The sequence below is a fragment of the Sorex fumeus genome, unplaced genomic scaffold, assembly GCF_029834395.1.
Source record: "Sorex fumeus unplaced genomic scaffold, SorFum_2.1 ptg000094l, whole genome shotgun sequence".
In the NCBI taxonomy this organism is placed as follows: domain Eukaryota; kingdom Metazoa; phylum Chordata; class Mammalia; order Eulipotyphla; family Soricidae; genus Sorex; species Sorex fumeus.
This window is the reverse complement of record NW_026606151.1, coordinates 2,402,998-2,430,490: the sequence shown is the minus strand read 5'-3', so window position 1 is coordinate 2,430,490 and position 27,493 is coordinate 2,402,998. Positions and strand designations below refer to the sequence as shown.

The window sequence follows — 27,493 nt, the reverse complement described above, 5'->3', positions numbered from 1 at the left end:
CCCTCTCCCGCGGCAGGGGCGGAGCCGCGCCGGGGCCCGGGACGGGCGATGAGGAACATCTGGAGCCCGAGCCGCACATCTGGTCCCCGCCCTCCCCGCGCCCCCGCCACTTCCTGTCGGGGCGCGGTAGCCGGGGTCGGTTTAACCCCCTCGGGGGGCCGGGGGACCCCCGCGCCCAATAAAGCCGCGTCCTCCGGCAGGCCGAGCGCAGCGCGTGGTTCCTAGCGCGGCCCAGGGCGCTCCCCGAGCCCCGCGCGCCGCCGCCCCGGCCCGTCCCGCGCGCCCCTCGCGGGTCCTACCGAAACTCGGGGAGGGGCTCGCAAGTGTCCAGACGCCCCCCGCCCCGCGGGGTGTGGGGGGGAGCCGGGCCGGGAGGGAGCGCCCCGGAGGTCCGGGAAGAGGGGGGGCCCAGGGAGAAGAAATTCGAGAAACGAGCCTCTCGGAGAACCAGACAAACCGGGTTCGGGCAGGGCGGGCGCTGCGCCGGGGCGGGGCCGCGGCCCGGGGCCCCCGCGAGCGGGGGGGGGCGCCGAGACCCGGACCGGGGGCGCGCGGGGCGGGGGGCAGTGCTGATGGGGGGGGTGGGGGGCCGGGGAAGCCCGAGCCGCCGCCCCGCGCCGCGCCCCGACGGCGCCCCCGCCCCGCGCCGCGCCGCCCCGCCGGGCCGGCGGGCGGGCGGGGGCCGGGCGCGGCGCGCAGGGGGCGCCCGGCACGGCCGCGCCTCCCGGGGTCCCCGCGCGGCCCCGCCCCCCCGCCGGTGCCCGCCCCCCGGGGCGCCCCGCCCCGCCGGCCCCGCAGCCCCCACCCGCCCCGGCCGCTCCACACAAACTTTCCGTCCCGCTCGCTCCCTCCTCCGCGCGCGGCGCCTCCCGCTCCGGCCCGGCTCATTCCGCGCATTCCGGCCCGTCCCCTCCCCACGACCCCCCCTTCCCCGGCCCCCCTCGCTCGGCTCCCTCGGGCCCGGCGGAGCGGCCCGGCCGGAGCGCCCCCCCGAGCTCGGACCAGGTAAGCCGGGCGGGCGGACGCGCGCGGGGTCAGGACAGGGGACCGGGGGTGGCGCGGGGCGGGGGGGCCGCTATTGTCCGGCGCGCGCCCCGGGTCTGGGTGCCGGGAAGTTTGCAGGGAAGGGGGGCACGCTCTCCGGGAAGCCCCGCCCATCCCACGCGCACCCCCACCCCCCCAACCCCGGACTGGCCGCCCCGCGATCGGGCCGCGCCGGTCGGGGAGGCCGGGGACACTCCGGGTGTCCGGGCTGGACGCGGCGGGGGCCCCCCGCGCACCGACGCCGCCGCCGCGGGGAGCTCGGACCCCGGGCGCCCCGGCCCGGGCCCCGCCGCACTTTGGACTCTCCGGGCCCCGGCTCGCCCCGGCTCCACGCAGGCCTCGGCCCGGCCTCCCGGCGCCCGGCCCGGCCCGGCCCGGCCCGCGCGGGGCCCGCCAAGCCACGGCGCCCGGCTGCGCGGCGGGCTGGGGACTGGGGAGGGGGCCGAGCCGGGCGCCCCGCCCCCACCCCGGGGCGTGAACCCCCACCCCGGAGAGCCCGCCAGGCCCCAGGTCCTGCCCGGAGCTCAGAGCCCGGCTCCAGAGGGGCCGGAGTTGGGGCCTTGTCCTCTGTCACCGGCTCAGAGCCCTGTTCCAGGCTTTGGAGGGTCAGAGGGAGGCTTGGCCACCCCACACCCGGCGGGCCCCTGAGACCCCACCGTGCCGCCCCTCCCCGAGAAGGGGCCCTGGTCCCGGCCGCCCCTGGACAGGGGCAGAGGGCCTTGGGGGCCACTTTCCTCCGGCTTCCCTCTCCAGGTAGAGGAAGAGCCGGGTCAGGCCTGGACTTGCCGCCCTGGAGAGCAGGGGAGGGGGTGGGGTGGACACAGGCCGAGGGGCCGGTGCCCACGGGGCCCGGAGTCGGCCTCCTGTGACCTGGCGCTGTGCAGGCATGTCCCTCCCTGGGGCAGGGGGCCTGGACACGGTCTGGGCTGGAATGTTCGCGGCAGCCCCCGGGCAAGGAGGGCCGGCCAGAGGCCCCCATGGCGGAGGCCCGTCTCCCGCCACATCCTGGTCGCCCCCTTTCCCAGGCTTCCCCCCCCCCGCCCCCCAACGAGGGGGCCCCTTGCGGGATGCGGTTCTGTGGGCTTCTCCTCCCTGGGTGCGGGGCTGAGGATGACCTCAGGGCTCTCGAGGCCGGGAGGCTCAGCCTCTAGGGCCTTCTCCAACCCCCACCCCTAGGAGGGAGCAGTAATGAAGGCTAATTAGCACATGGGGCTGGGGCTGGTCAGGGGTTGTCAGGAGAGAGGGGTGTGTAGGTACATATGTGTGCTCACACACACGTGATGTCTGTGCATGCATGGGCACATGTGTGTGGCGTGTGGGATGCACACAGAGGGGTTGTATATGTGTGCGCATGTGTGTGTGTGTTTATGTGTAATCACGGATGCAGCCTCTGGCCTGTTTCGCCAGCTGAGGAAATGTTCAAGCCAGAAGGAGACATCTCTCTCGGCAGCAGCGTTAGAACCACTCAACATGTGCTTCTCCCTCCACTGGGCCCTGGTCACTGCTGGAGAGTCCCCTGGGGCCTCAGTTTCCCCATTTGTCATAAGCGGCTTCCCAGGCCTCTGGTTCCCCTGTCAGCCGTCTTCCCTCTGTCCTGGAGCCTGGATGTGGTCAGGACGGGAGAGGGCGGTGGGCTTCCTGGGGTGGTCAGACCGTGGGGAGTGAACGGTCTGAGGCAGACCAGACAGGAGGTGGCCGTTCTGCAGAGGAGGGTCCCAAGGCGAGCAGGCAGCAGGTGCCGTGAGGGCAGGTGGGGTTGGGGGTGGGGAGGCCTGCCCTGAGAAGATGAGGTGCCCAGGTGGGCTCAGGCAGGCTGGACCCGGAGAACAGTGCTCGGAGGCCACTTGGAAGCTCTCAGAGCCCCTGGGGGCCCCTGTGGACGACAGCAGGGCCAGCTCTCAGCCCTGCCTCCTCAGGAAGGGGGCGGCCTGCCCCTGAGCGGTTTCTGTTGAAGCACCAAGAGGGGGCAGGGGTCACGGGTCACGGCCTCCTTCCCCGTCTGGGGTGGGCAAGCTGTCGCCTTCGAGGGGCGGCCTGGAGGTCCCAGGTCTCTGCTTCTGGGGAGCATCTCTGGTCAGAGCTGGAGGCCAGCATCCGGCCCTGGGTCCTGGTGACCCGCCGAGGAGGGGCACCCCCACCCCCTCCCTGCGTGCCCGCCTGAGGGTGCCCGGGGCCCCGGCCGGGCGGCGCGAGGGTGTCCTGGCCTGCGCCCCACCGCCCCAGCCCCTGCGTTTCCTCGAGTGCTGATTGTTTCCTGTGCTCCCTGCCAGGCCCGACGGGACAGGAAGTGATAGAGGGAAGCCGGAGCGTGACTCTGCGTGCAAGAGGCCGGAGTGGGCCAGGCCGTGTGGGCGCGCCTGGGGGCGAGGGGCGTGTGTGAGAGAGAACCGGGCAGAACCAGTTTGCGTGTGCCTGCCCGGGAGCCCGCCCGTCAGTCCGTCGGGGGCCGGGAGAGAAACCCGGGGTGACACTGAGTGCGCGATGGCTTGTCTCTGACTGGTGACTGGCCTTGCGGGTGCCGGGGACACGGGGCGGGTCGGCGTCTTCTTTGTGCGGCTGCAGGCAGGTCGACGTGCCGAGTGTGAGAGAGACGGGTGGACAGACGGACGAAAAGGGACCGTCGCTGAGCGTGTGGATGAAAGAAGCGGCTTGGCCACGGCGGCATCTGTGACCGCATCTGCCAGTGTGATGGCCACTGGTGACAGGCATGCGTGGGTGATGCCCAGGGACTTGTCCCGGTGCGTGAGGAACCCAGGACAACATGGATGGCCCCCGCATGATGACATGTGGACATCCCCCCCATGGGAGAGCCAGGGAACAATGGGACATGTGTCCCCAGAAACTGCTGTGATGACGGCCAGCCTGGGCGCTGAGGCAGCTAGGGGGAACCTTGGGGTATGCCCGAGACGCTCCTGGGGGTGGCCACTCTCCGGGAGGACCGCGCGGTGACCGCCTTCAGGGCTCTCCCAGACGTGGTGTGCGTTACTGTGGGTGACCCACGTGGCGGGGGGGGGGGGACCTGTGACCCCCGTGACTCGGAGGGCCTCGAGCAGAGAATTGTTTGAAACAAAGAAGGAATTATGGCCTCCCCGTGACACGCCTCCGAGAGGGAGTCCGGCCGGGTCCGTGGCTGTTTTGTCACAGTCCCAGGGGCCCAGGGGGCCAGGGCTGTGTGGCTGGGTGGTCAGACACAGGCCTCGTGTGTCGGGCTCATTCCCGACACCCCCTACACATCCCCGATGCAACAGCCACAGGGAGGGTGCAGGATGCAGCTGTGAGAGAAGAAAGTGGGTGACGGGGGAGAGGGGTGGCAGATGGTGGCAGTCCCGAGGGGACCCCGGAACCCAGGAACCCCACAACATCTGGACAGTAACCTATGACCACGGGGCGCCCCGGCCTGCCCTGGATCCCCAGGTCCCCTGGCCCAAGGGGGACCAGCTGGCGAGCGAGGACAAAGGGGCGTCCTGGGCCCCTTCTGTCTCGGGGAGCTGTGGGGCCCCCTCCCCGTCCTGTGGGGGACAGTGACGGGGAGGGCGAGTGTGGGGAAGAAGGAGTGGCCCCTCCCCCTCCGCTCCCGCAGAAGCCTGAGCCCCTGTCAGGGGTGGGAGGGAGGAGCCTCCATTCCCAAATTGGAAGCACATTAATAAGCGGGAGCGAGGGAGACCCCCCCACCTCCCTCCCAGCGGGCTCAGCAAATTGTTTCCTCCTGAAAGGCCCCCGACGCTGCTCCAGAAAGGGGGTGCACCCCAGCCTGGGGGGGAGCAGCTGGGGGACAGGGTCCCTCAGGGCTCCTCGGCTAGCGCAGGGAGGGGCGCCTTCTCCACCAAGCCCGAGCGATTGCAGCCACTGGGGGGAGGGGCCCACAGCTGGGGAACAGCTGGCCTGCAGGGGGGCTGAGGGGCTCCCTCCGCCCGCCCGGATTGGCCGGGCTCACTCACAGGCCTGGGACGTCAGGGTGGACTTGGGGGTGAAGCCCTGCTCCCCCCCACAGGAAACGTGTCTTGGGGGGCCGGCACCAGGCATCTCGGGGCTCTCGTTGTTCTCCCAGTGGGGGCTGGTGCAGAGATGAGGATGGGGGGGGCCCTACCTCAACTGTGTTCTCCCAGCCCCCATAGAGGGCGGAGTCCATGGGGAGCCCCGGCTTCAGGCAGACCCCTCGCTCCCTCTGGGTGGAGGGCTAGACCCTGTGTCCCCGTCCCTGGAGTGATCCGGCCAGTTACTCCAGCAGACCTGACCCCAGGGCGGGGAGCAGGCCGTCCGGCACCCCAAAGTCTGCTCCTAGCCACCTGCCCACCGCTTGGGACCACGGAGGGCCTGGTGAGGGCCACAGACACTGGAGCCAGCCAGAAACCCCCCGGTGGGGGTCCCAAATGAGGGTATCCTGGACGCAGTTCCTGCAGCTCTCACTGTGGCTCCCTTGTTCCCTGTGGATCTGTCCTGGCGTAGGGACCCCTCAGCGATCCACGGCCCGACTACCTCGGTTTATTGCTTTCTGCTTCTTCCCGTTCTCTGTGACTCCATGACTTCTCATCCCCACATCTCACTTGTCACAAGGACTTTCTCATGGTCGCCCCATCACACACACACACACACACACACACGTGCATTCATGCACACACACACACACACACAAGTTCTGTCTCTCTCACACACACGCTGGTTCTGCCTGTCTGTCACACACACACACACACACACGTGCATTCATGCACGCACACACACACACACAAGTTCTGTCTCTCTCACACACACGCTGGTTCTGCCTGTCTGTCACACACACACACACACACACACACACACAGGTTCTGTCTCTTTCTCACACACGCACACACACTGGTTCTGCCTGTCTCTCACACACACACATAGGTTCTGTCTCTCTCTCTCTCACACACACACAAACACACAGAGGTTCTGTCTGTCTCTCATATGCACACAGGTTCTGTCTGTGTCTCTCTCACACACTCACACACACACACACACACACACACTGGTTCTGCCTGTCTCTCTCACACACACACAGGTTCTGTCTGTCTGTCTCTCTTTCTCTTTCTCTCTCTCTCTCTCACACACACACACACTGGTTCTGCCTGCCTGTCATACACACATACACACACACGCGCACACACACAGAGGTTCTGTCTGTCTCTCACACACACACACACACACACAGTTCTGCCTGTCTCTCTCACACACTCATACGCCCTGGCTCTGCGTCTGTTTCCTCTGTGTATCACCCAGGGCCCCCCTCTGGGGTGAGTGTGGATCTGAGCCCCTGACTCGCCTGTCCCTCGCTCTCTTTGCACTCCTGGACCGTCTCCCCGTCTCCCGGCTGCACCCCCAGCTCTGCTCACTTCGGAGGCTACACTTCCTGTCCCCCCTCCGTCCAGCTGTCTGTCTCTCAGGGCAACCCGGCCCGGTTGTCCCCCTGAAATCTGCCTTCTTCGAGGGACCAGATAAAGCGCCACCCACTGAGGAGAACATTCTCCTGTGCACTGGGGGCTGCTGTCCCTCTGAACCCCTCTCTGTTGGGGCTCCCCAGAGGCCCTGCCGGGTCCGTCGCCGGGAAATGCCGGAGCCCCACATTTGCCTCCGACCAGCCCCGCAGCTGTTGGGAAAAGCAACCCCTGGCCCCCACAGCTGGGTCTGGGCTGCAGGGGGTTAAGGGTGTTGGGGGGGGGGTGGGGAAACACGCACTGGACTGTCCTCGTCCCACAGCTGAAACCGGGGGCCAGGGGAGCAGCCCGTCCTGGGCCGGGACCACAGAGAGCTGGTTCTCCCCACACACCGCCTGGGCCGGGTGGCGTTTGACGGTGCCCTGAGCACTGTGTGAGGTTGGGGGTCGCCTGCGGCCCGGGGACGGCCATGTTTCTGGACAGTGAGGCCAGTGGGGGACAGGCGGGAAGGTGCAGGGCAGCGGGGAGGGGGGGGCCTGGCCATCCTGACCTGCGTCCTCTCACCCCCCTCCCCCCTGCCAGCTGCCCGCGGTCCCCTCCCCACCCCCCCAGTCGGTCCCGGCTCCCAGCGCTGCTGTGTTCCCATATTAGGCCACAGTGCTCCTGCGGGGGGCGGGGCGGGGCTGACATCACCCGAGGAGGGGGAGCACTGCCTGCAGAGAGGGGACGCGGCGGCGGAGGCCGGGGGAGGCAGCCAAGTTGCTTCCCAAAGGCCCGGGCTCGCAGGCCCCTCCTGCTCCCGAGGAGGAGCCATGGGTGGGTGAGGATGGGGGGGGGGGGGGAGGGCAGCGAGCGGGCAGGGGAGGAGGACCCGGGGAGTCCTGCTTCTCGCGGGGGTCCCCCCCAGCCCCCAGCCTGGTCACGTGCCCTGTCCCACCTCCCGTTTTCAGTCCAGGAACCAGGACCCCCGAGGCTCAGGAGGTGGGGATCAGAAGCCAGTTCCCCGGGTTGAAGGGGTGATGCCGGCCAGTGTCGGCCCAGCGGGGCCTCTCTCCTGCCCTGGGGGGCGGTCTCAGAGGGCCCCCCATTGAACACCTCAGCAGCCCCGGGGCTCCAGAGTCGCCCCAGCTTCTCTGGCTGGGGGGCAGGAAGGGGAAAGGGTGGTCTGGACCCCTCCTCGCTGCCGCAGGTAATGGGGTTCTAGCTCCGGCCCCTCAGTGAGAAGGCTGAAGGCCACTGGCCCTGGTGGGTCTGGCCCACCACCACGGCTGGGAGGATGGGGGGTGGGGGGCGGCCATAGCTGCCTCCCCTGTCCAGGAGCCCAGGCGCGTTCTGTCTATTTCCTTAAAGGAGGCAGCTCTCTGAGGGGACACTGAGTCATTCTTTCCCTGGGAAGGGAGCGGTAGGCTTTGTAAGTTTGGAAACCCTCGCTTGAGAGCCTGGCCCTGGCCCTTCCTGGCTGTGTGTCCTTCAGCCTGTTGCTTAACCTCTCTGTCCTTGGGTTCCTCGCTGGTAAAGAATACTAGTATTTACCCCCTAGGAATGGGTGAGGATTAAGTGAGTTGCTATGTGTCCAGAAGGGTGTCTGCCTTATTGATGGCCCAGAGTTACTGACAGTCGTGACACTGACATCACCCCCCCACCCCCCACACCGACTCCATTCCACTGGGGGCCTACCCTTAGACACCCTAAGCAGGGGCTAGAGAGAGTTCAGCGGGGAGGGCACTTGCCTTGCACACGGCCAAGCCGGGTTCGATCCCCAGCATCCCATTTGGTCCCCTGAACTCGCCAGGAGTAATTCCTGAGTGCAGAGCCAAGGAGTGACCCCAAAACTAAAAAATAAGTGAACATTTTTTTAAAGACTTCCTAAACCAGCAGATACCCCCACAGGGAGAGCCCCACTCATTCCTCAGGAGCTGGGGAGGAGGAGGGATTCCCCCGCCTGCAAGAGGTACCCTTCCTCTCTTCCCTGCCCCCACCCTGAGGCCTAGAGCACCCCAGGATGCATCGTCTAAAGTGCTCTGGCTCCGGCTTCCCTTCGTGCCTGGCCATGGAGACGGTGAGGCTGCAGGAGCCCCCGGCCAAGTGGGGGGGGGCTGCTGGGGAGCGGTCAGCACCCCTGGCCATGTGGGGTCCGGCTGGGAGCGGGCAGTTTCTCTACTTCCTCCCCCGTGGCCCCTTCCGACCTGTTTTCCTTCCCACGCCCCCTCCCTTCCTACTGGTTGACCCCCCCCCCCATCTCGTTGTTGAGGTTTGGCCTGGAGACCCCCTTGGGATCTCCCGGGGCGGGGGGCGCATGTCTGGCCTAAGAAGCGCCCGTCACTTGGACGGGCGGTCAGAGTTTACAGAGCGGGGCCTTCCCGCGGCCTGTGGCTGGTTTATGGGCTGCTGTGGGGCCCAAGGGAGGTGCGGGAACAGGAAGTGGGGTGGCGGGCAGGCGGGCGGGGTTGAGCAAGGCTCTGGCGGTGGCACCTTCTCGGAGGCTCCCTTGCCCCTTCCTGGGCCGCGCTGGGCCCTGCATCCTTCCAGGCCACAGCCTCCTGGGGGGGCCCCACCCCCACCCCACCCCACTCCCAGCACAGGTGCCCAGTAGAGTCGAACCCATGCTGGGAGGCCAAGGGGGCTTGGCGGGGTTTCTGGCAGGGGGTGGGGGTGACAGGGATGAGGAGGAGCATGCAGAGTGAGCACCAGGGAGCCCCTCCGCCGTGGAAGCGCAGGGCCCTGCCCCCCTGGGTGTGTCTGATGCTGTGGAACCCCTGAGAGCCTCCACAGTCCCCAGTGGGTGCAGCCCCTCCCCCCCATCCGGCCTGAATTCGAAGGGCCGAAGGAGGCACGTGCAGCGAAGGGCCCCAGGACGCGTGTGTGGACCATCGTCACGGGCGCCGCCCGGGCTGTGCCCCAAAGCCTGGGAATGGGCAGTGCGGTTGCCCCCGGGGGCCGTGATCTCACTGAGCGCGAGCCCTCCGCGTGGCCGGGGACCGGCAAGGCCCCTGCCCTGACTGACCCCCGTGTGTGTCTGCCCTTCCCAGGCCCCAGCCGCCCCGGTGGGCTCAGGCCCCGAGCCCAGAGCAACCAGCACAATAGCGTCCAACAGCTGGAACGCCAGCAGCAGCCCCGGGGAGGCCCGGGAAGATGGGTCCGAGGGCCTGGACAAGGGGCTGGACAATGACGCGGAGGGCGTGTGGAGTCCGGACATCGAGCAGAGCTTCCAGGAGGCCCTGGCCATCTACCCGCCCTGCGGCCGCCGCAAGATCATCCTGTCGGACGAGGGCAAGATGTACGGTGCGTGTGGGGCCCGGGGCCGCCCCTCCCCCTGCTCTCTGCCCCCTCACCCAACCGGTTTGGCCAAGTCCTGCGCGGCTGCCAGCCCGCCAGGGCGAGTCTGGGCGTGCGAGTGTCTGCACCCTCATAAACAGGCCAGAGCCAGGCCCACACCTCCCACCCGCCCGCCTGCCCGCCCGGCTGGCCGGCCGCCTCCTCCCCCCAACTGGCCTGCAGGTTTCGGCGTGACTCAGTGGGTCCAGGAAACTGGGTCAGTCCAGCAGGCCCCAGGCCAGGCCAGGGAGAGGGTCCACTCCCCAGAAGGCCGGGGTGGGTCCCCTGCAGGGGTCAGCCCCAGAATGAGTAGGAGCCTCCCTCTGGTCAGCTCCCTTGGGCCCCGCCACCCCCCCCCCCTGCTGCCCCCTCACTCCCGAACCCCCAATCTGCCCCTCACTTCCTGCCCCCCCCCACACCCCAGGGCCGAACTGCGTTTTCAGGGTCACTCCGCCTCGGGTGCTGGAGCCAGCACGGGGCGCAGGAAGGAAAGAGCTGGGCCAAGTGCTATGGGCTCCCCTGGGCGCCCCCTGGGTTCCCAGGCCCACCCCAAGCTCCAGAGCCTCTTGCGTGGGCGACGTGGGAGGGGGTGTCCCCAGGATTTCTTCCCCGCCGCCGGCAGGCAGCCCCCAGAGATAGTCTCAGCAGGGCGGGGGGAGCAGCATAGCCGGTTCTGCCCTGGGAGAGGAATCCGGAGAATGTCCCGGCCGGCCGCGGGACTGGGGCTGGGGGCTCTGGGCTGGATTCTGGGGTAAGAGGCGCCGCCCTGCAGGCTGACAGCCCTTCCATTGTCCCACGCGGCCACTCGCCCTGCCCAGCAGACAGCCTTCAGGGCCCTCAGAGGGTCCTTGTAGCTGATCAGAAACTGCCCACCCCAGGCCAAGGGGGCGTGAGACTCTGGTCGTGGGTGACACAGGACACAGTGACGCCCCGTGGCCCCGTGGCATGGAGGGAGACTGGTGGAGAGCACTGGCCGGTGTCAGCACAGCCCGGGGGTGGGGAGGGGGCACAGGCAGGGTCTTCCAGGACAAGGGCCGCAGAACAGACCACCAAGGCAGCCCTGCTCACTCACTGAGCCACATGTGTGCACACGCGCACACTTGCACACCTTCACACGCGTGCATATGCACTCACACGTTCACACACATGCACTAACACATTCACACACATGCACATGCGCACACATTCACACCACACACTTGAACACACGTTCACACGCACACACACATGCACACGTGTTCACACACATGCACGTGCACACATTCACACCACGCACTTGAACACACGTTCACATGCCTGCACATGCGCACACAAATGCACACATGTTCACACACACACACTCACACATTCACACGCACACACATAAGCACGCACGTGCATACGTGCACATGCACGCACATTTGCACACACACAAAACACATTCACACGCATACTCACATGCGTACGTTCACATGCACACACATTCACGTGCATACCCATGCACACACGAGCTCCTGCCCCCTCTGCGGGCCACTGGTCAGCCCCCTGTGGCCGCCCCTTCTCCTCGACTCTGTGGGACTCACGTCCCCGGCAGCCAAGACTTCCCAGCTCCTGTGGAGGGACCGAGGGCAGGTCTGGGGGTTCAGGGCCTGTACCCAGCGTTCGCCCACCCTGTGCCCTGCTCATTTCTCGCTCCCCCCCATCTAGGCCGGAACGAGCTGATCGCACGCTACATTAAGCTGAGGACGGGGAAGACTCGGACGAGAAAACAGGTAGAGACGCCGCCACGTGCAGTGACAACCCCCCCACCCCACCCCCTCCCTCCCCGGCCAGATGCTCCCTCACGCTCCCAGTGCTCCGGAGCGCCACTATCCTGGAGGAAGGGGCACTGACCTCCCTCATCACCCCGTCAGTGACCACACAGCAGCCCCGTGCTGCCGCAGCCCCAGCTCCCTGGCCTGAGCGGCCCCGAGAGCACTCAGCCGGGCCTGAGGGTCCTGTGAGACTGGCAGTTAACCCGGACCAGGAGGGAGGACAGGAATGACGAGGACTGGGGAGGGAGGAGAAAGAGAGCTGGAGGGCTTCCTGGAAGAAGTGCTCCTTCATTTCTGTATTTAGCTAGCCTAGCGGGAGAGAGAGAGACAGAGACAGAGAGAGACAGAGACAGAGATTCCAGGTCGGGAAAGCTGGGTTATAAATAAAAGTGGTGAACCCATACAGAGCTGACTTTCATTTGTTTAATCTTCCCATCAGAGAGGTAGATAGAGTAGTTATCTCCATTGCACAGATAAGGAAACTGAGGCATGGGGAAGTAAAGTGGCCTCCTCTAGGACATTGGGCTGGCGGGCGGAGGTGTGGTGGAGCCCAGGGCCAGGGACCTGAGGGACAGGGGGACAGCAGGGGCAGGGCTGGGGCTGAGGGGCAGGGCGGGGGGGGGAGGGGAGAGGCTGCAGGCAGTAGCAGGACTGACCCTAGATCCACAGGGCGGGCAGTGGGCAGCGAGGGTGGCAGTGGCAGGGATGTGAGAGGCCATCTGGGGCCCCGGGCAAGGGAGTGGTCGAGGGGTTAGGGAGAGAGGAAGGGGTGGGAGGGCCAGAGCCAGGATGGGCCCAGAGGGCAGAGCCAGGAGCCGGGCCCCAAGCACCCCGGCGTGCCCTTTCCCCCCCCCAAAGCAAAGCCAAAAAGCCAAAGCAAAGGGGGTGAGTGGGGTGAGTCCCCAGGGTGTCCGACAGGCAGGCGGCTTGGAGGCAGCTCTGAGTTTCAGCCCTTCCCAGCAGCCTGTGCGGGTGGGGTTCGAACCCACCAACCGGTGTGTGCAGGGGGACCCTGCCCCAGCCCGCTGTGCCCTAGAAGGTGGAGACCCCCCACCCGCCCCATGGAGAGGCAGACATGCTCCCGCATTGGTCCGAGCACTTATTAACTGCCCTCCAGGCCGGCCCCCGGCTGCCGGCTCTGTTCCCCGGGTGAATGATTGAGCTGCCCCGTCCAGACCCCGGCCAGCCGGCAGCAGCAAGGGCCCTGCTGGCAGAGCGGAGGAATGTTTCCTACTGGCCCCGCCTTCCAGCACGGCCTCAGCCAGCGGCTCCGGGCGCCCAGCCAAGGCTCGGCTGGTGGCTGGCTGCCTCCATGCAGGAGGCTCGGGTTTGAATCCCCCGCACCACAGGGTCCTGAGCACTGAGCCAGGAGCAGCCCTCGCACTGCTGTGTGTACTAACCCTCCCCCTTCACAGGGAAAAAAAATTACCGTCGCGGGGCTGGAACGATAGTACAGCGGGTGGGGCATTCGTCTTGCACACAGCTGATCTGGGTTCGATTCCCAGCATCCCGTATGGTCCCCCGAGCACCGCCAGGAGTGATTCCTGAGTGCATGAGGCAGGAGTAACCCCTGTGCATCGCCAGGTGTGACCCAAAAAGCAGAAAGGAAGAAAGAAAAGAAAGAAAGAAAGAAAGAAAGAAAGAAAGAAAGAAAGAAAGAAAGAAAAAATTTACTGTTGTCCCAGTGGGGAGGGCGCTTGCCTTAGATGCGGCCAATCCAGGTTCCATCCCCGGCGTCCCATATGGTTCCCTGAGTCCTGCCAGGAGCAATTCCCTGAATGCAGAGCCAGAAGAAAGCCCCAAGCACTCCCAGGGGTGGCCCAGAAAGAAACACAAAAGCAAAATGGGGCCAGAGAGAGAGTTCAGTAGTTTGCTACTGGCCTTGCAAAGGCTGACCTGAGTTGGATCCCCGGCATGCCATATGGTCCCTGTGGTGTCTGGGGGACCACATGGTGCGAAGGAAGGAAGGGAGGGAGGGAGGGAGGGAGGGAGGAAGGAAGTTAGTTCTCGTTTTCCGAATGGGAAGGAAGGAAGGAAGGAAGGAAGGAAGGAAGGAAGGAAGGAAGGAAATAAAAAAGGAAGTTAGTTCTCCTTTCCCGAGTCTTAGTCTAGAGTCGGCATGTGAGGATTTGCTGCTGCCTGGCCTGACTCTGTCTTTAGAAGCCGCCACTCTGGGGTCCTGCCGCCCCTTTGCAGGGAGTGTTTTGAGGGATGAGAGGGGAGCTGTTGGCGGGGTCATGAGGACCTCAGTGTTCGGTTCGAGCCTCAGGCAGCCGACCCCTCCAGGTTCCCAGCTCCCAGCAACCCTGGCGGGTCGGGGTGTAGGACGCAGGCTATGTATGCAGGACGCATGGCCCCCATCCCAGGCACCGCGTGGTCTCCCAGCACCAGCCAGAGCAAGCCCCGAGCACAGAGCCAGGAGCAGCCCTGCCAAGCACCGCTAGGTGTGACTTGCCCCCAAACTGAATAAACCTGGGCAGGAGCGATGGTCCAGAGGGGAGGGCGTTTGCCTTGTTTTGGGCCCACCCAGGTTTAATCCCCAGCATCCCGTATGGTCTCTGAGCACCGCCTGGAGTAATCCCCGAGTGCAGATCCAGGAGGAACGTCTGAGCAGCTCCGAGTTTAGCCCAAAAACAAAAATGAGGGGGCTGGAGGGATAGCATAGTGCGTAGGGCATTTGCCTTGCACGCTGCCGACCCGGGTTCAATTCCCAGCATCCCATCTGGGAGTAATTCCGGAATGCATGAGCCAGGAGTAACCCCTGGCCAACACCAGGTGTGAGCCAAAAAAAAAAAAAGAGAACAAAACAACTGAATAAAGCAAAGGCACTGTGTAGTAGCTGAGGCAGGGCAGCATGGACAGGCAAGGTTTTTCTCAGGGTTTTACTGACTTCAGGAGGGGAAATGCAGTTTGTAGGGCCGAGCAACAGGACAGAGGATAAGGTGTTTGCCTTGCACGCAGCTGACCCTGGTTCCATCCCTGGCACCCCACGTGGTCCCCCGAGCACCTTCAGCAGTAATTCCTGAAGCAGAGCCCGGAGGAACCCCTGAGTGTGGCCCCGAAGAAAACAAAAACAAAAACAATGCAGTTTCTGTTTTTCACAGATCCATGCACAAGAACAACTCACAGGGCCACGCCCCGCAAGGACAGAGTGGGCCCCTGGGCTGGCCTCTCCAGCCCCAGTCTGACTCCAGCTGAGTGACCTCGGCTTCGCGGCTGGCCCTCTCCGTGCCGGGGTCCCCGAGGATCTGGGGGAGCCTCCTCCTCGGTGCTGGAGTGATAGTGCAGGGAGTAGGGATGATACAGTGAGTAGAGGTGACAGTACAATGAGTAGGGGTGACAGTGCAGTGAGTAGGGTGTTTGCCTTGTAGACTGCTGATGTGGGTTCGATTCTCGGCATCCCATATGGTTCCCTAAGCCCAGGGCCAGGAGTAATTTCTGAGTACAGAGATAGGACTAACCCCTGAGAACTGCCAGGTGTGTCCCCAAACCCAAACTAAATAAGAAGAAACTTGATTTGTGGGCATCTAACCCCCCAACCCCCTGCACACCAAGGGCCGGCGCAGACCCCACCAGGTGAGATCCACTCGCCCGGCCCCCAGCACCCCTGGGCTGAGCCACCCGGCATCACTGACCAAGCACTGACCGTCTGTCTGTCTGGCTCACACAGTCAGACCGAGCACTGCTGCTTGTGGCTGCTGGGACTCCTGAGCACTGCTTGGGGCCCCCCTACCTCCCAGAGGCAACCTGTAGAGAAAGTCAAGGCTGCCGTGGTTTAGCACAGCAGCCTCGAGGGCTGCAGGGCAGGTGGGCTCCCTGGGGCTCAGGGTCAGGGACAGCACAAGGGACTGTGAGTGGCACAGTGCATGTGTGTGTGTGTGTGTGTGTGTGTGTATGTGTGTGTGTGCACACGTGCGTCTTTGCACTCTTCTTGCACTCAGCTCAGGCCCACCAGCAGAGGGGGCCCGGATACCTGGTTAGGGTGCATGCCCACCGCACAGGGAATCTGGGAGCCCCCCAGTACGGCCAGGTGTAGCCCGCGTGTCCCCAGTGCCACAGGGCCCCAGAAGCCTTGCATCCTGGGACCCTGCATTCAGCCAGCAGCCAGGTTAGCTGAGAATTGCTCGTGGGGCCCCTGGGCCTTCGTAGCCTGAGTGGGAGCCACATACACACATGCACACACACATGTATACATACATGCATGCACACACATACATGCATGTGCATGCACATGTGTGCACCACACATGTACGCATGCACTTGTGCACACACACGCACACATACACACATGTACATGCACATGTGTGCACCACACATGTACATATGCACGTGTGCACACGCATATACACACATACACGTGTACATGCACATGCGTGCACATACATTCACACATGCATACATGTGGACAGACACGCAAACATGCACGTGTGCACACACATACACACATATACATACATGCATACACATACATGCACGTCCATGCATACGTGTGCATCACATGCACACATGCATACACGTGTACAGACACTCAAGCACGCCCATGTGCACACACATACACGCGCACCCACGCACACATGCACACACAGGCACAGATGCATGCACACACATACACGCATGTACATGCATACATGTGCACAGACACGCAAGCACGTGCGTGTGCACACACGTACACACATGCACACTCTGCCACGTGTGAGGCCAGGAGATGGGGGGCATGGGCCATCAGGAACTGCATAGATGAGACAGGAGGGGGCTTGGAGGGGGGCAAGCTGACAGGAAGACAGTGCCGTGGCCAGAAGCTCTGACATAGTGGCCATGGCCTTGATGTGAACACCATGGTTGCCATCAGGAACATTATGGCCATCACTTACCTCAGATGCGAATTAGCAAACAACGGTATGGGCTCAGGGATGGGGCTTGAGTGGTAGAGCACGGGCCTTCCCGTGGCCTGGGTTCGATCCCGGCTGCCCTGAGTTCCTCCAGGGAAGGCCCCCACAATAGCAAGGAAAGGGGAATAAAGAGAATAAAAAAGATATTCCCTCCAGGGTGAAGCGCTGGCACCGCGGGTAAGGCGTTTGCCTTGCACCTGGCCGACCCTGGTTTGATTTCAGCAGCATGCCCTCTGATGACGGTAGTGACTCAAAACACAAGAAACCAAAGAAGATGCCTCCTCTGAGCGCACCAGTGAAATGGTCCCTCTCTTCTGGGAAACAAACAAACAAAAACCCAGCCAGCGCTCCTCCCGCTGGGCTCAGTGTGGCCCTCCTTGGGCCAGGCACTCTTGTGCAGTGAGCAACCTTTCCAGCTGCACATGGCCATCCAGGAAATCATGCAGGTTCCTGACCCAGGCCAGGGCCAGGGAGAGCGCAGTGCTAGCAGGGCTAAAGGGTGCCTGCCCACCGGGTCCCGCATTCCCCCCCCCACGCCCCTTTGATCTCAGAGATGCGGGCTGTGTGTCCGTGCCGCACCCTCACTGTGTGTGTTTTCCTCTCCGGCGGGGCGCGGGGCGGCCCTTAGGTGTCCAGCCACATACAGGTTCTAGCTCGGAAGAAGGTGCGGGAATACCAGGTTGGCATCAAGGTATGTTGGGCGCCTGCCCGGGGCCTCAGCCTCTGCTCTGCCCCCGCGCCGGCGCCTCCCTCGGGCTCTCTGGCCCACTCTGCCTGTGCTCTGGCTCCAGCTCGGTTCCGGCCTGGTCTTCTGGTGCTCTTTCCGCTCTTTTTCTCTTTCTCGCTCTTTCTCTCTCTCTCCAGGTCTCTAGCCACTTGCAGGTTCTAGCCAGGCGGAAATCTCGCGAGGTTCAGTCCAAGCTGAAGGTAGGGGGTCCCCCGTCCCGAGGCCTGGCCCAGGCCTGCTACTGCCCCCTGGATCTTGGCCAGGGACTAGGCAGGGTCCCCTCCTCCCCCGAGGCCAGCAAGGGGAAGGGGGCCAGTCAGGGCCCCCCCCCAGGTCCTCACCCCGCTTTTCTGGTTTCCTTTCTCTCCTTCCTCCTGATCGCTGCTTGCTGCCTGCAGGGGCCTTGAGGTGGGCAGGGGAAGACCTTCGGGGGTCCAGGCTGCAGCGCTGACATGGTGGGCCTGGCGATCCCGGGAACCGCACCTCGCGCTTGCACACTGCCGACCCGGGTTCGATCCCTGGCATCCTGTAGGGTCCTCCACTCATCGGGAGGGATCCTGTGGCTGAGGGTCTCGGAGCCTAGGGTTCCAGGCCTGGGAAACCCCTACCCATGCCCCCCGACAGTCCCCTGGGCCTGTATCCCGGCCACAGAGACTGTGAACACACTCCAGGGACACCAGCTCTGTGGGATCCAGGCTTCCAGCCTGTCCCGGGTCAGCCTGACCGTCCAGGGCCCCTAGAGGGTTGGGGGTACAGGGAAGGGCCCCCCAGAGGGTGGGGCTGGGCGTCGGTGGGCGGGGCTTGGGCTTGGCCCCGCCCAGGGGCTATCTATGTGTCTAACCTGTCTTCCCTCTCCTTCACAGGCCATGAACCTGGTAAGTACCACCCGCCCCCAGGCAGCGGGGAGGGCTGACTCTGGGACCAAGACGCTAAACAGGACACTTAGCTAGGGGACTTTTAAATCCCGTAGTTGTGAAGTCCATCGGATAGGTCTGCCAGTGGGATGTACTTACACAATGCATCTCCGGGCTGGAGAGAACGCAGTAGACCAGCCCGTACATGGCATAGGAGAGACCCAAGTTCCATCCCCAGCACCGCATAGGGCTCCCAGAATACAGAGCCAGGACTAAGCCCTGAGCACCTCCAGGTGTGGCCCTGTCCTTATTATTACTAATAATAAACAGAATTTTAAAGAATAAATAAGGGCCGGAGTGAGAGTACAGCGGGTAGGGTATTTGCCTTGCACACAGCCTACCCGGGTTTGATCTCCGGCATTCCATATGGTCTCCCAAGCACCTCCAGGAGTGACCTCTGAACACTGCCTGGTGACCCCCCCCAAAAAAAAAATAAGCATGAAATATTATGGTTCTCAATCTTTAGCATCAGAATGAACCTGGGGGCCTGTGAAGATAAAATCAGGGGCAGAGCGATGTACAGCGGGGGAGGCACTTGCCTTGCATAGATTGGTACCCCATACGGTCCCTGAGCCGGCCGGGAGTGATCCCTAAGGGCAGAGCCAGGACAGAGCCCTGAGCACCGCTGGGTATGACTGAAAATCCAAGAGGGAAAAGGAATCCCTGATGTAGAGCACATATGAGCCCCAGAACTGGCGCTTTGAGCAAGCGTCCGGGAGGTGCTGCCGCAGACGTAGACAGGGCACCCCGGGCCCCACAGGGGCCGTGTTAGGCTTGAGACAGAAACACGAAGCACTTCCTGGTGTGGGCTGAGCAGGGCAGGGAGAGGGGGGGCTGTAGAGAGGACTGTGCTGGTGCTGAGTGGGTCGGGCGGGGGTCCGGGCCGCCCAGTCCTGCCCGGCTCAGTGTCCCTCCGTCCCTGCAGGACCAGGTGTCCAAGGACAAGGCGCTCCAGAGCATGGCGTCCATGTCCTCGGCGCAGATCGTCTCGGCCAGTGTCCTGCAGAACAAGTTCCGCCCGCCCTCCCCCCTGCCCCAGGCCGTCTTCTCCTCGTCCTCCCGGGTATGGGGGGGCCCTGGGAGGGGGCCCCAGGCGGAGGGAGGGGGCGCAGGGACGGGAGGGGAGGATACTCACGGGTCCTTGTCCCCTTTTCGCAGTTCTGGAGCAGCCCCCCTCTCCTGGGACAGCAGCCTGGACCCTCTCAGGAGTGAGTATTGGCAGCTGGGGGTGGGGGTCCCTCCCATGCGCCCTCTCATCCCCGCGCAGCCGCATAGGATCCTGCCCGCACAGTTTTAGTTGGGAAAGGGGGGGGGGGGGTGCGTGCCAGAGAGACAGTGCAGGGGTGAGGTTCTTCCCGGGAAACACCGCCCCGCCGGGGTCACTCCCCACATGCACAGAGCCAGAAATTGCCCCCGACCACCACTGGGTGTGAGCCGATACCCCCCCCCCCACACACACACCCCCCAGAGGGTTGAAGAGGGGCTCGCGGGGGGGGGGGGGGGGGGCTGGCCCACGGATCTTTCTTTGTTTGCTCGGGCCTCAGCCGCTGGGCCGCTGTCTTCCTCCGTTTATTTTTCCCCCAGCTAATCTCTGCGTCAATCTCCCAGACCGGCAGCCGGGGACTAGTCGTTGGCTCCTTTACTTGGAACCTTCCTGGTTGGGCGCCCCGAGGGGTTCATGAGCCGCCCCAGGGTGGGGTTGCCACGCCACCCTGAGCAGCGTTGGGGCGGAGGCGGGCCAGGGGAAACAGGGCTGGGCCGAGAGCTTGTGGGCTCACACCAGGGGCCTTGCTCAAGGCAGGGGTGCGCTCTGCTGAGGGCCCAGATGAGACCGCCCAGGTCACGGGTGGGAGGGGGGACGGGGAAGGGGTGACACTCTAACCAGGCTGTGCTCCTTCCTGCAGCATCAAGCCCTTTGCACAGCCAGCCTACCCCATCCAGCCTCCCCTGCCTCCGGCGCTCGGCAGTAAGTCCCGGGCCTCGCCCGCACCTCTGATAGGGCAGGGGAGCCCAGCAGGGGGGTGTGCACGCGCACGTGGGGGGGGTGTATGTGTGCGTGTGTATGTGGCTGGTGTATGCGTGTGTGTGCGTGTGGGGGGTATGTGTGGGTGTGCGTGTACGCACGCATGGGGTGTGTACTTGTGTGTGAAGGGTGAATGTGTGTCTGTCGGTCTGCGGGGGTGTATATGTGTGCACACATGCATGTGGGGATATATGAGTGTGGGCACATGTGAATGAGTGTGAATGTGAGAATGAATGTGACTGTATGAGGGTTTGAATGTGTGTGAGAGTGAGTGTAGGAGTGTGGGGGTGAATGTATGAATCAGTGTGGGTATGGGGGTGTGGGTGAGGGTATGTATGAGTGCAAGGGTATGTGTGTGAGTGAGGGTGTGTGACTGTGTGTGTGAGTCAAGGTGGATGTAGGGATGAGGGGATGATTGTGAGTACATGTGAATAAGGGTGTGTACATGAGTGAGGGTGCGTGTGAGGGTGTGTGTAGATGTGTGAGAGTGGGTGGATGTATGAGTGAGGTTGTGATTATGTGAATGTGAGAGTGTGAGGGTGTTTAAGGATGTGTGTGAGGGTGCATGTGAGGATGTGTGTGTAGGTGTGCCTGAGAGTATGTGTGTAGATGTGAGTGAGAGTTGTGTGTATGTGAGGGGTGTGTGTGTGAGTGTATCAGTGTGTGAGTATAGGAAGGTATTATATGTGTCTGTGTGAGGATGTGTATAGGTATGTGTGTGAAAGTCGTGTATGTGAGTTCGTGTGTTTGTGTGTGAGTGTATAAGGGTGTGTGTATGTGTGTATGAAAGTTGTGTGTATGTGAGGGGGTGTGTGTGAGTATGAGTATGGGAAGGTATATATGTGTCTGTGAGGATGTGTATGAAAGTTGTGTGTGTGAGTTTGTGTGTTTGTATGTGAGTGTATAAGGGTGTGTGTATGTGAGGGTGCGTGTGAGTGTATGTCAGTTGTGTGTATGTGAGTGTATGAGGGAGTGTGTGTGTGCGTGTGTGTGAAGTTGTGTGTGAGTATGTGAGAGAGTCTGTAGACACATCTCCTGGGGCATGGGACAGACCCTGACTAGCCTCCTACCTTTTACAACATTGCTTTTTTTTTTCATTTTGGGTCACACCCGGCGATGCACAGGGGTACTCCTGGCTCATGCACTCAGGAATCACTCCTGGTGGTGCTTGGGGGACCATATGGGATGCTGGGAATCGAACCCGGGTCAGCTACGTGCAAGGCAAACGCCCTACCTGCTGTGCTATCGCTCCAGCCCCTACAATATTACTTTAAGAGCTCCTCTGCAAGAAGCTCTCTTCTGGGGCAGAGAAATAGTACAGTTGGAAGGCCCTTACACACCACTGACAGAGTTCAGTCCTCCCCGTACCCCACACGGTCCCTGAGCCCAGGTGGGGTGCTGGGGAGGTGATTCCTGCACACAAAGCCAGGACTAAGCTCTGAGCACACTGGGTGTGACCCCAAAACTCAAGAGCCAGTCACCAAATGTATAACATTGTTCCCTTGGATGGAACATTTTCTGTAAGGAAATACACCCAAAATCTTCAGATTTTAATCTTGTTATTTAATGACTTTTATCATTTTTTGTTGTGGTTGGTTTTGGGTTTTGGGCTACACTTGGCGATGCTCAGGGGTTACTCCCGGCTTTATTCCTGGTGGTGCTCAGGGGACCATGTGGGATGCCTGGGATTGAACCCGTTGGCCACAAACAGACAAGTGCCCGCCCTGACTTTACTTTTTTTTTCTTTTTGAGTCACACCCAGTGACGCACAGAGTTACTTCTGGCTCTGCACTCAGGAATCACTCCTGGCAGTGCTCGGGGGACCCTATGGGATGCTGGGACTCGAACCCGGGTCGACCGCGTGCAAGGCAAATGCCCTCCCCGTTGTGCTATCACTCCAGCCCCCCACGAAAAGGCCTGTTGACATGTCTGTGACCCTCGGGCCACACACACACACACACACACACACACACACACACGGTACGTCTGCCTCCTCCCGCAGGTTATGAGCCGCTGGCCCCGCTGCCCCCTGCCGCCGCCTCCGTGCCCGTGTGGCAGGACCGCACCATCGCCTCGTCGCGCCTGCGGCTCCTCGAGTACTCGGCCTTCATGGAGGTGCAGCGGGACCCCGACACGGTAACGTGGGGCGAGGCGGGAGTGGGCTGGGGGCCACCACCTCTGCCCTGCGGGGCCCCCGTCCCACCCCCTCCACCGCAGCTGTCCTGACCCGGCGCCGGCCCTCCCCACAGTACAGCAAACACCTCTTTGTGCACATCGGCCAAACGAACCCTGCCTTCTCGGACCCGCCCCTGGAGGCGGTGGACGTCCGTCAGATCTACGACAAGTTCCCCGAGAAGAAGGGGGGGCTGAAGGAGCTCTATGAGAAAGGCCCCCCGAATGCCTTCTTCCTCGTCAAGTTCTGGGTGAGCTGCCGTGGGTTCCCTGCTGCACTTGGTCCTAGTTTGTGTGTGGAGGGGCACACGCAGCTGACCCGTGCTCTGGCGCCTGCCTCTATGCTCAGGGGTCACTGCGGGCAGGGCTGGGGGACCGGATGGGGTGCCGGGGACAGACCCAGCTCGGAGCATGCGGGGCTGGCACCCTCCCGGCTGGCCTGTCGCTCCGGCCGCTCTCCCCGCTGTCTCCTGGAGCCCCTGGCAGTGCTGGCAGGAGGTCCTCAGCCCAGATGGCCCCTCACGCCAGCACTCACAGTACCCACCCCTGCCTCCCCACCCCCACACACAGGCCGACCTCAACAGCACCATCCAGGAGGGCCCCGGGGCCTTCTACGGCGTCAGCTCCCAGTACAGCTCCTCGGACAGCATGACCATCAGCGTCTCCACCAAGGTGTGCTCGTTCGGCAAGCAGGTGGTGGAGAAGGTGGAGGTGAGTCGGGGAGCAGGGGACAGCCCCCACCCCCAAGCCCTGGCCCGGAGCAGGCCCCGAAGTGCCGCGTTTGCCCCTCTCTGCAGACCGAGTACGCCAGGCTGGAGAACGGGCGCTTCGTGTACCGCATCCACCGCTCGCCCATGTGCGAGTACATGATCAACTTCATCCACAAGCTCAAGCACCTGCCCGAGAAGTACATGATGAACAGCGTGCTGGAGAACTTCACCATCCTGCAGGTGTGTGTGTGTGTTCATGTAGTATATGATGAATAGCATGCTGGAGAACTTCCTGCAGGTGTGTGTGTGTGTGCGCGCGCGTGTGTGTGTGTGTGAGACGTACATGACCAAAGTGCTGGAGAACTTCACCCTCCTGCAGGTGTGTGCGTGTGTGTGTGTGTATGTGCACATGTGTATGTAGTATATGATGAACAGCATGCTGGAGAACTTCCTGCAGGTGTGTGTGTGTGCGCGTGTGTGTGTGTGTGTATGTGTGTGTGAGACGTACATGACCAAAGTGCTGGAGAACTTCACCCTCCTGCAGGTGTGTGCGTGTGTGTATGTGCACATGTGTATGTAGTATATGATGAATAGCATGCTGGAGAACTTCCTGCAGGTGTGTGAGTATGTGTGCGCGCACATGTGTGTGTGTATGTGTGTGTATTTAGTACTTGACAACGTGCTGGAGAGCTCCACCATCTTGCAGATGTGTGTGAACATGTGTCTGTGTGCACATGTGCGTGTGTACATGCGCAGTTGTGTGTGGGTGTGTGATGATGAGCAGCGTGCTGGGAAACTTCACCATCCTGCAGGTGTGTGTGTGTGTGTGTGTGTGTGTATGTGCGCGTGTGTATGTATTATATGATGAATAGCATGCTGGAGAACTTCCTGCAGTGTGTGTGTGTGCATATGTGTGTGTGTGTTTAGTACATGACAACATGCTGGAGAACTTCATCATCTTGCAGATGTGTGTGTGCGTGCACATGTGTGTGAGCATGTGTCTGTGTGCGCATGTGCGTGTGGTGCGTGTGTACATGCACAGTTGTGTGTAGGTGTGTGGAGTACATGATGAGCAGCATGCTGGAGAACTTCACCATCCTGCAGTTGTGTGTGTGAGCATGTATGTGTGTGTGTGTGTGTGCGTGCACGCACGTGTGTGTGTGTGTGTGTGTGTGTATTGTACATCATGAATAGCATGCTGGAGGACTTTACCATCCTGTAGGTGTGCGAGTATGTATGTGTGCGTGTGTATGTGTGGATGTATGTGTGTGTGTAGTATATGATGAACGGCATGATGGAGAAAGAACTTCACCATCCTGCAGGTGTGTGTGCGTGTGTCTGTGCCTGCATGTGTGTAGTTCATGATGAACTTTACCATCCTGCAGGTGTGTGTGTTCAGGGCCCAGAGGAGACGCACTCGGGGCCAAGGGTCAGCCCAGCCCCAGCCCCGTGCTCCTGTTTAGATTTTGTTTCCTTTCCTGGCCCACACCTGGAGGTGCTCAGGGCTTACTCCTTCTTCCGGCCCCACAGGTGGTCACGAGCCGGGACTCCCAGGAGACGCTGCTGGTCATCGCCTTTGTCTTCGAAGTCTCCGCCAGCGAGCACGGGGCACAGCACCATGTCTACAAGCTCGTCAAAGACTAGGGCGTCCTCTGCCGCCACCACCACGACCGGGATGAGCATCTTGTCCACACCCCCGCCTGGCCCTGCACCCCCGGTGCCCGGGACCCAGGACTCAGCCGGGACCCAGGAGGCTGCCCGCTCCCGCCACCACACACACTCCCTGCCACTGTTCTGCGCTTTACTTGTGGGCGGAGAGAGGGGGGCTCCACGGGGCGCCGCCACCCCGCTCTGCCCAGCCGAGGAGGGAGGAGGAGCCGGGGCTCAGGTTGGGTGGCCCCGTGATAGGATGTAGACCAGGGAGGAGTCGGCGTGCAGAGACCCTGGACCGAGCGGGCCAGGCAGGGGTGGGTGGAGGCAAGAGCAGGGCCCAGGTGCCCGCCCAGGTGCCGGCCTCTACGTGCCCCGGACCACCTCACGCCTGCTAGGCGAGCCCGGTGGGGTACTGAGAATCCAAGACCCTGCCTGGGGGAACAGGCAAAGCTGGGGTTCTCCCCACCGGTCCCCCTCACCCCTGTCCCCGGAGAAACCAACAAGGACACGAGCTCCCTGCAGTGGGGGTCAGCCACAGAGGCCGCAGTGGGGGTCAGGCACGATACAGGAAGGAGCAGACCTCGGGGACCTGGGCACGTCACCTGCCCAGAGTCCCCTGCAGCAGGGCGGAAACTGCCCTCTGCTGCCAGCTGTCCAGGCGGGGGGCTCTGAGGCCAGCCCTCTCCCAGCGCGCCTTGTCGGATGGGGTACCCGAGTCCCCCGGCCCCACAGCCTTCTGATGGGGCATGGTGCCCAGGTAGACCTGGGCTCGGAATAGGCTGGAGGGTCAGGCAGGAAGCGGGGGGCATTCCCCCCCCCCCCCCCCCCCGTCTCCCGGGCCCCGTGGCTGCCACCCCAGCCACCTGGATATTTAAGTTTCACATGAAGTACTGTGCCCCACCCCTCCCCCCGCTCCCCTGAGCTTCCTGACGGCTCTCACCGCGTGCGTCTCGCTCAGGCCACCTCCAGCCCCAACCTCGGTTTTATAATGTATATTATATATTTTTTTGTGTATTTTTTAAATCCAGCTGTGATGGGTTATATCATAAATGTGTCACGGGGCTGGGGCAAGGGCTCCTCAAGGCCCTGCTCCGGCTGCAAACAAACAAACACCAATTAAAGTTATTTGTTTGTGGGCTCCCGTGTGGCCAGCGTGTGCGTAGACCTCGGGACGGGAACAGCTTCCGGCCGGCGCTCCTGCTTTAGGGCCTGGTCAGTTGCGTCACCTCACCCTGTCGCTGCTGGGGGCGGTCCCCAGCCCTACCTATCCACACTCGGAGCAGACAGAGGTGATGTCAAACTCCTTGGAAGCGGCTGACCCCAGCCTGCTACCCACTCCTGCCAGAATTGAGCAAACTAAGTGGGGGGAGGGGCACTCATTTCGAGTGCTCAGGGGGCCTGAGTGCACTCCTGATGGTACCGGGCCAACCAGGGGTCACCCAGGCAGTCCCGGGGGGCCGTGTGGCACCCGTGTGAGCCCAGGGTCTTGCATGTGTTGGGTATGAGCACCCCCAGCCCTCTCCCCCACACTGGGATTGCAGCCACTCCCACCACGCTGAGGGGCTCTGCAGTGGCAGGAACTGAACCCCAGTGTCTCACGTTCCCAGAAAACCCAACGTTGGCGTGCATCGAGAAACCAAAAAAATCTGTGACTCGCCTTCTTGTGCAATTATTGCAGGCATGCAAGGGGCATGAAACCTCATTGTCCCAGGTGTTTCTTGCACAGGGGCTGTGTCCTCTGTATGCAGGACTACATAACAACATTTTGTAACTTCCGGTTAAGTACCAAGTGCTAGCACTATGCTTAAAATGCTGCTTTTACTGGGAACTGGACAGAAAATGCAGAGGGGAAGGCCTTACACGCCAGCAAGTTTGATCTTGGGCACCAAATATGGTCCCTCAAGCACTGCCAGGAAGGGCCAGAATGATAGTCCAGCAGGGAGGGTGTTTGCTCTGCACGTGACCACTCCAGGTTCAATCCCCAGCTTCCCATATGGTCCTCTGAGCACCACCAGAATTCCTGAGTGCAGAGCCAGGAGTAACCCCGGAGCATCGCTGGGTGTGACCCAAAAAGAAAAAAAAAAAAATCACTGCCAGGAGTGAGCAGTGAGCACAGAACCAAGAAAAAGCCCTGAGCACAGCTGAGTGTGTAGGACTTTCTGGTTTTGGAGCTACACTTGGCAGTGGTCAGGAATTACTCCTAGCTCTGTGCTCATGGTCACTCCTGGTGCTGAGGGACCACATGGGGTTTTGGGGATTGCGCTGGGATTGGTCCAGACCCCTGTCCTACCTTTCCAGTCCTAATTGGAGTCTGGCAGCACACCTCAGTGTGTGCCAGGAACTGAACCAAGGGCCTCACATGTGCAAGGGAAGTGTCCTAATTCAGGGTCCCTCACAACTTTTGAGCAGATACTGCCACCCGCATGAGCAGATGAAAATGAAGATTATAGACATGAGAAGCCAGATCCTGGACATCACCAGGCGTCATCCCAAAACTGGAAAAGATGATGCTTAAATCTTCCGGGGCAGGACAGTACCAGGACAGAACCATCTTAAATGGTTCCCTGAGCATTGCCAGAGGTGACCTTTGACCAGAAGCAAGAATAAATCCTAAGCACCATCAGGTGTGGCCCTCAGCAAGTTTCCATAGGTCAGAGATAGTACAGCCTTGCCCTTCCGGAGGCTGATCCCTGGTGTCTATGGTCATCTGAGCCTTGCCAGGAGGGATCCGAGCGGAGCCAGAGAGAAGTCAGCTGGCTGTAACCTGGCACCAGATGCAGAGCTGGGCTTCTGGCCTGCAGCCCTAAGCAAGCAAGTTTGTGGCTGGCCTTCATCATCAGGTTAGGAGAAATCTTCCGAAACC

The 27,493-nt window shown here is 62.4% G+C and overlaps 1 protein-coding gene across 1 annotated transcript; it reads left to right on the top strand.

Annotated features, from left to right (window-relative positions):
• Positions 1-48: 48 nt before the first annotated feature.
• Positions 49-25,321, top strand: TEAD3 (TEA domain transcription factor 3). Its single transcript, XM_056132122.1, has 14 exons — positions 49-126; positions 799-1,005; positions 9,464-9,716; positions 11,436-11,500; positions 17,060-17,122; positions 18,022-18,033; positions 18,998-19,135; positions 19,231-19,280; positions 19,977-20,038; positions 22,098-22,231; positions 22,345-22,518; positions 22,838-22,978; positions 23,065-23,217; positions 24,508-25,321. Exons 1-14 carry the CDS (start codon positions 49-51, stop codon positions 24,619-24,621), a joined length of 1,644 nt encoding a protein of 547 aa, XP_055988097.1. The 3' UTR covers positions 24,622-25,321.
• The last annotated feature ends 2,172 nt before the right edge of the window (positions 25,322-27,493 follow it).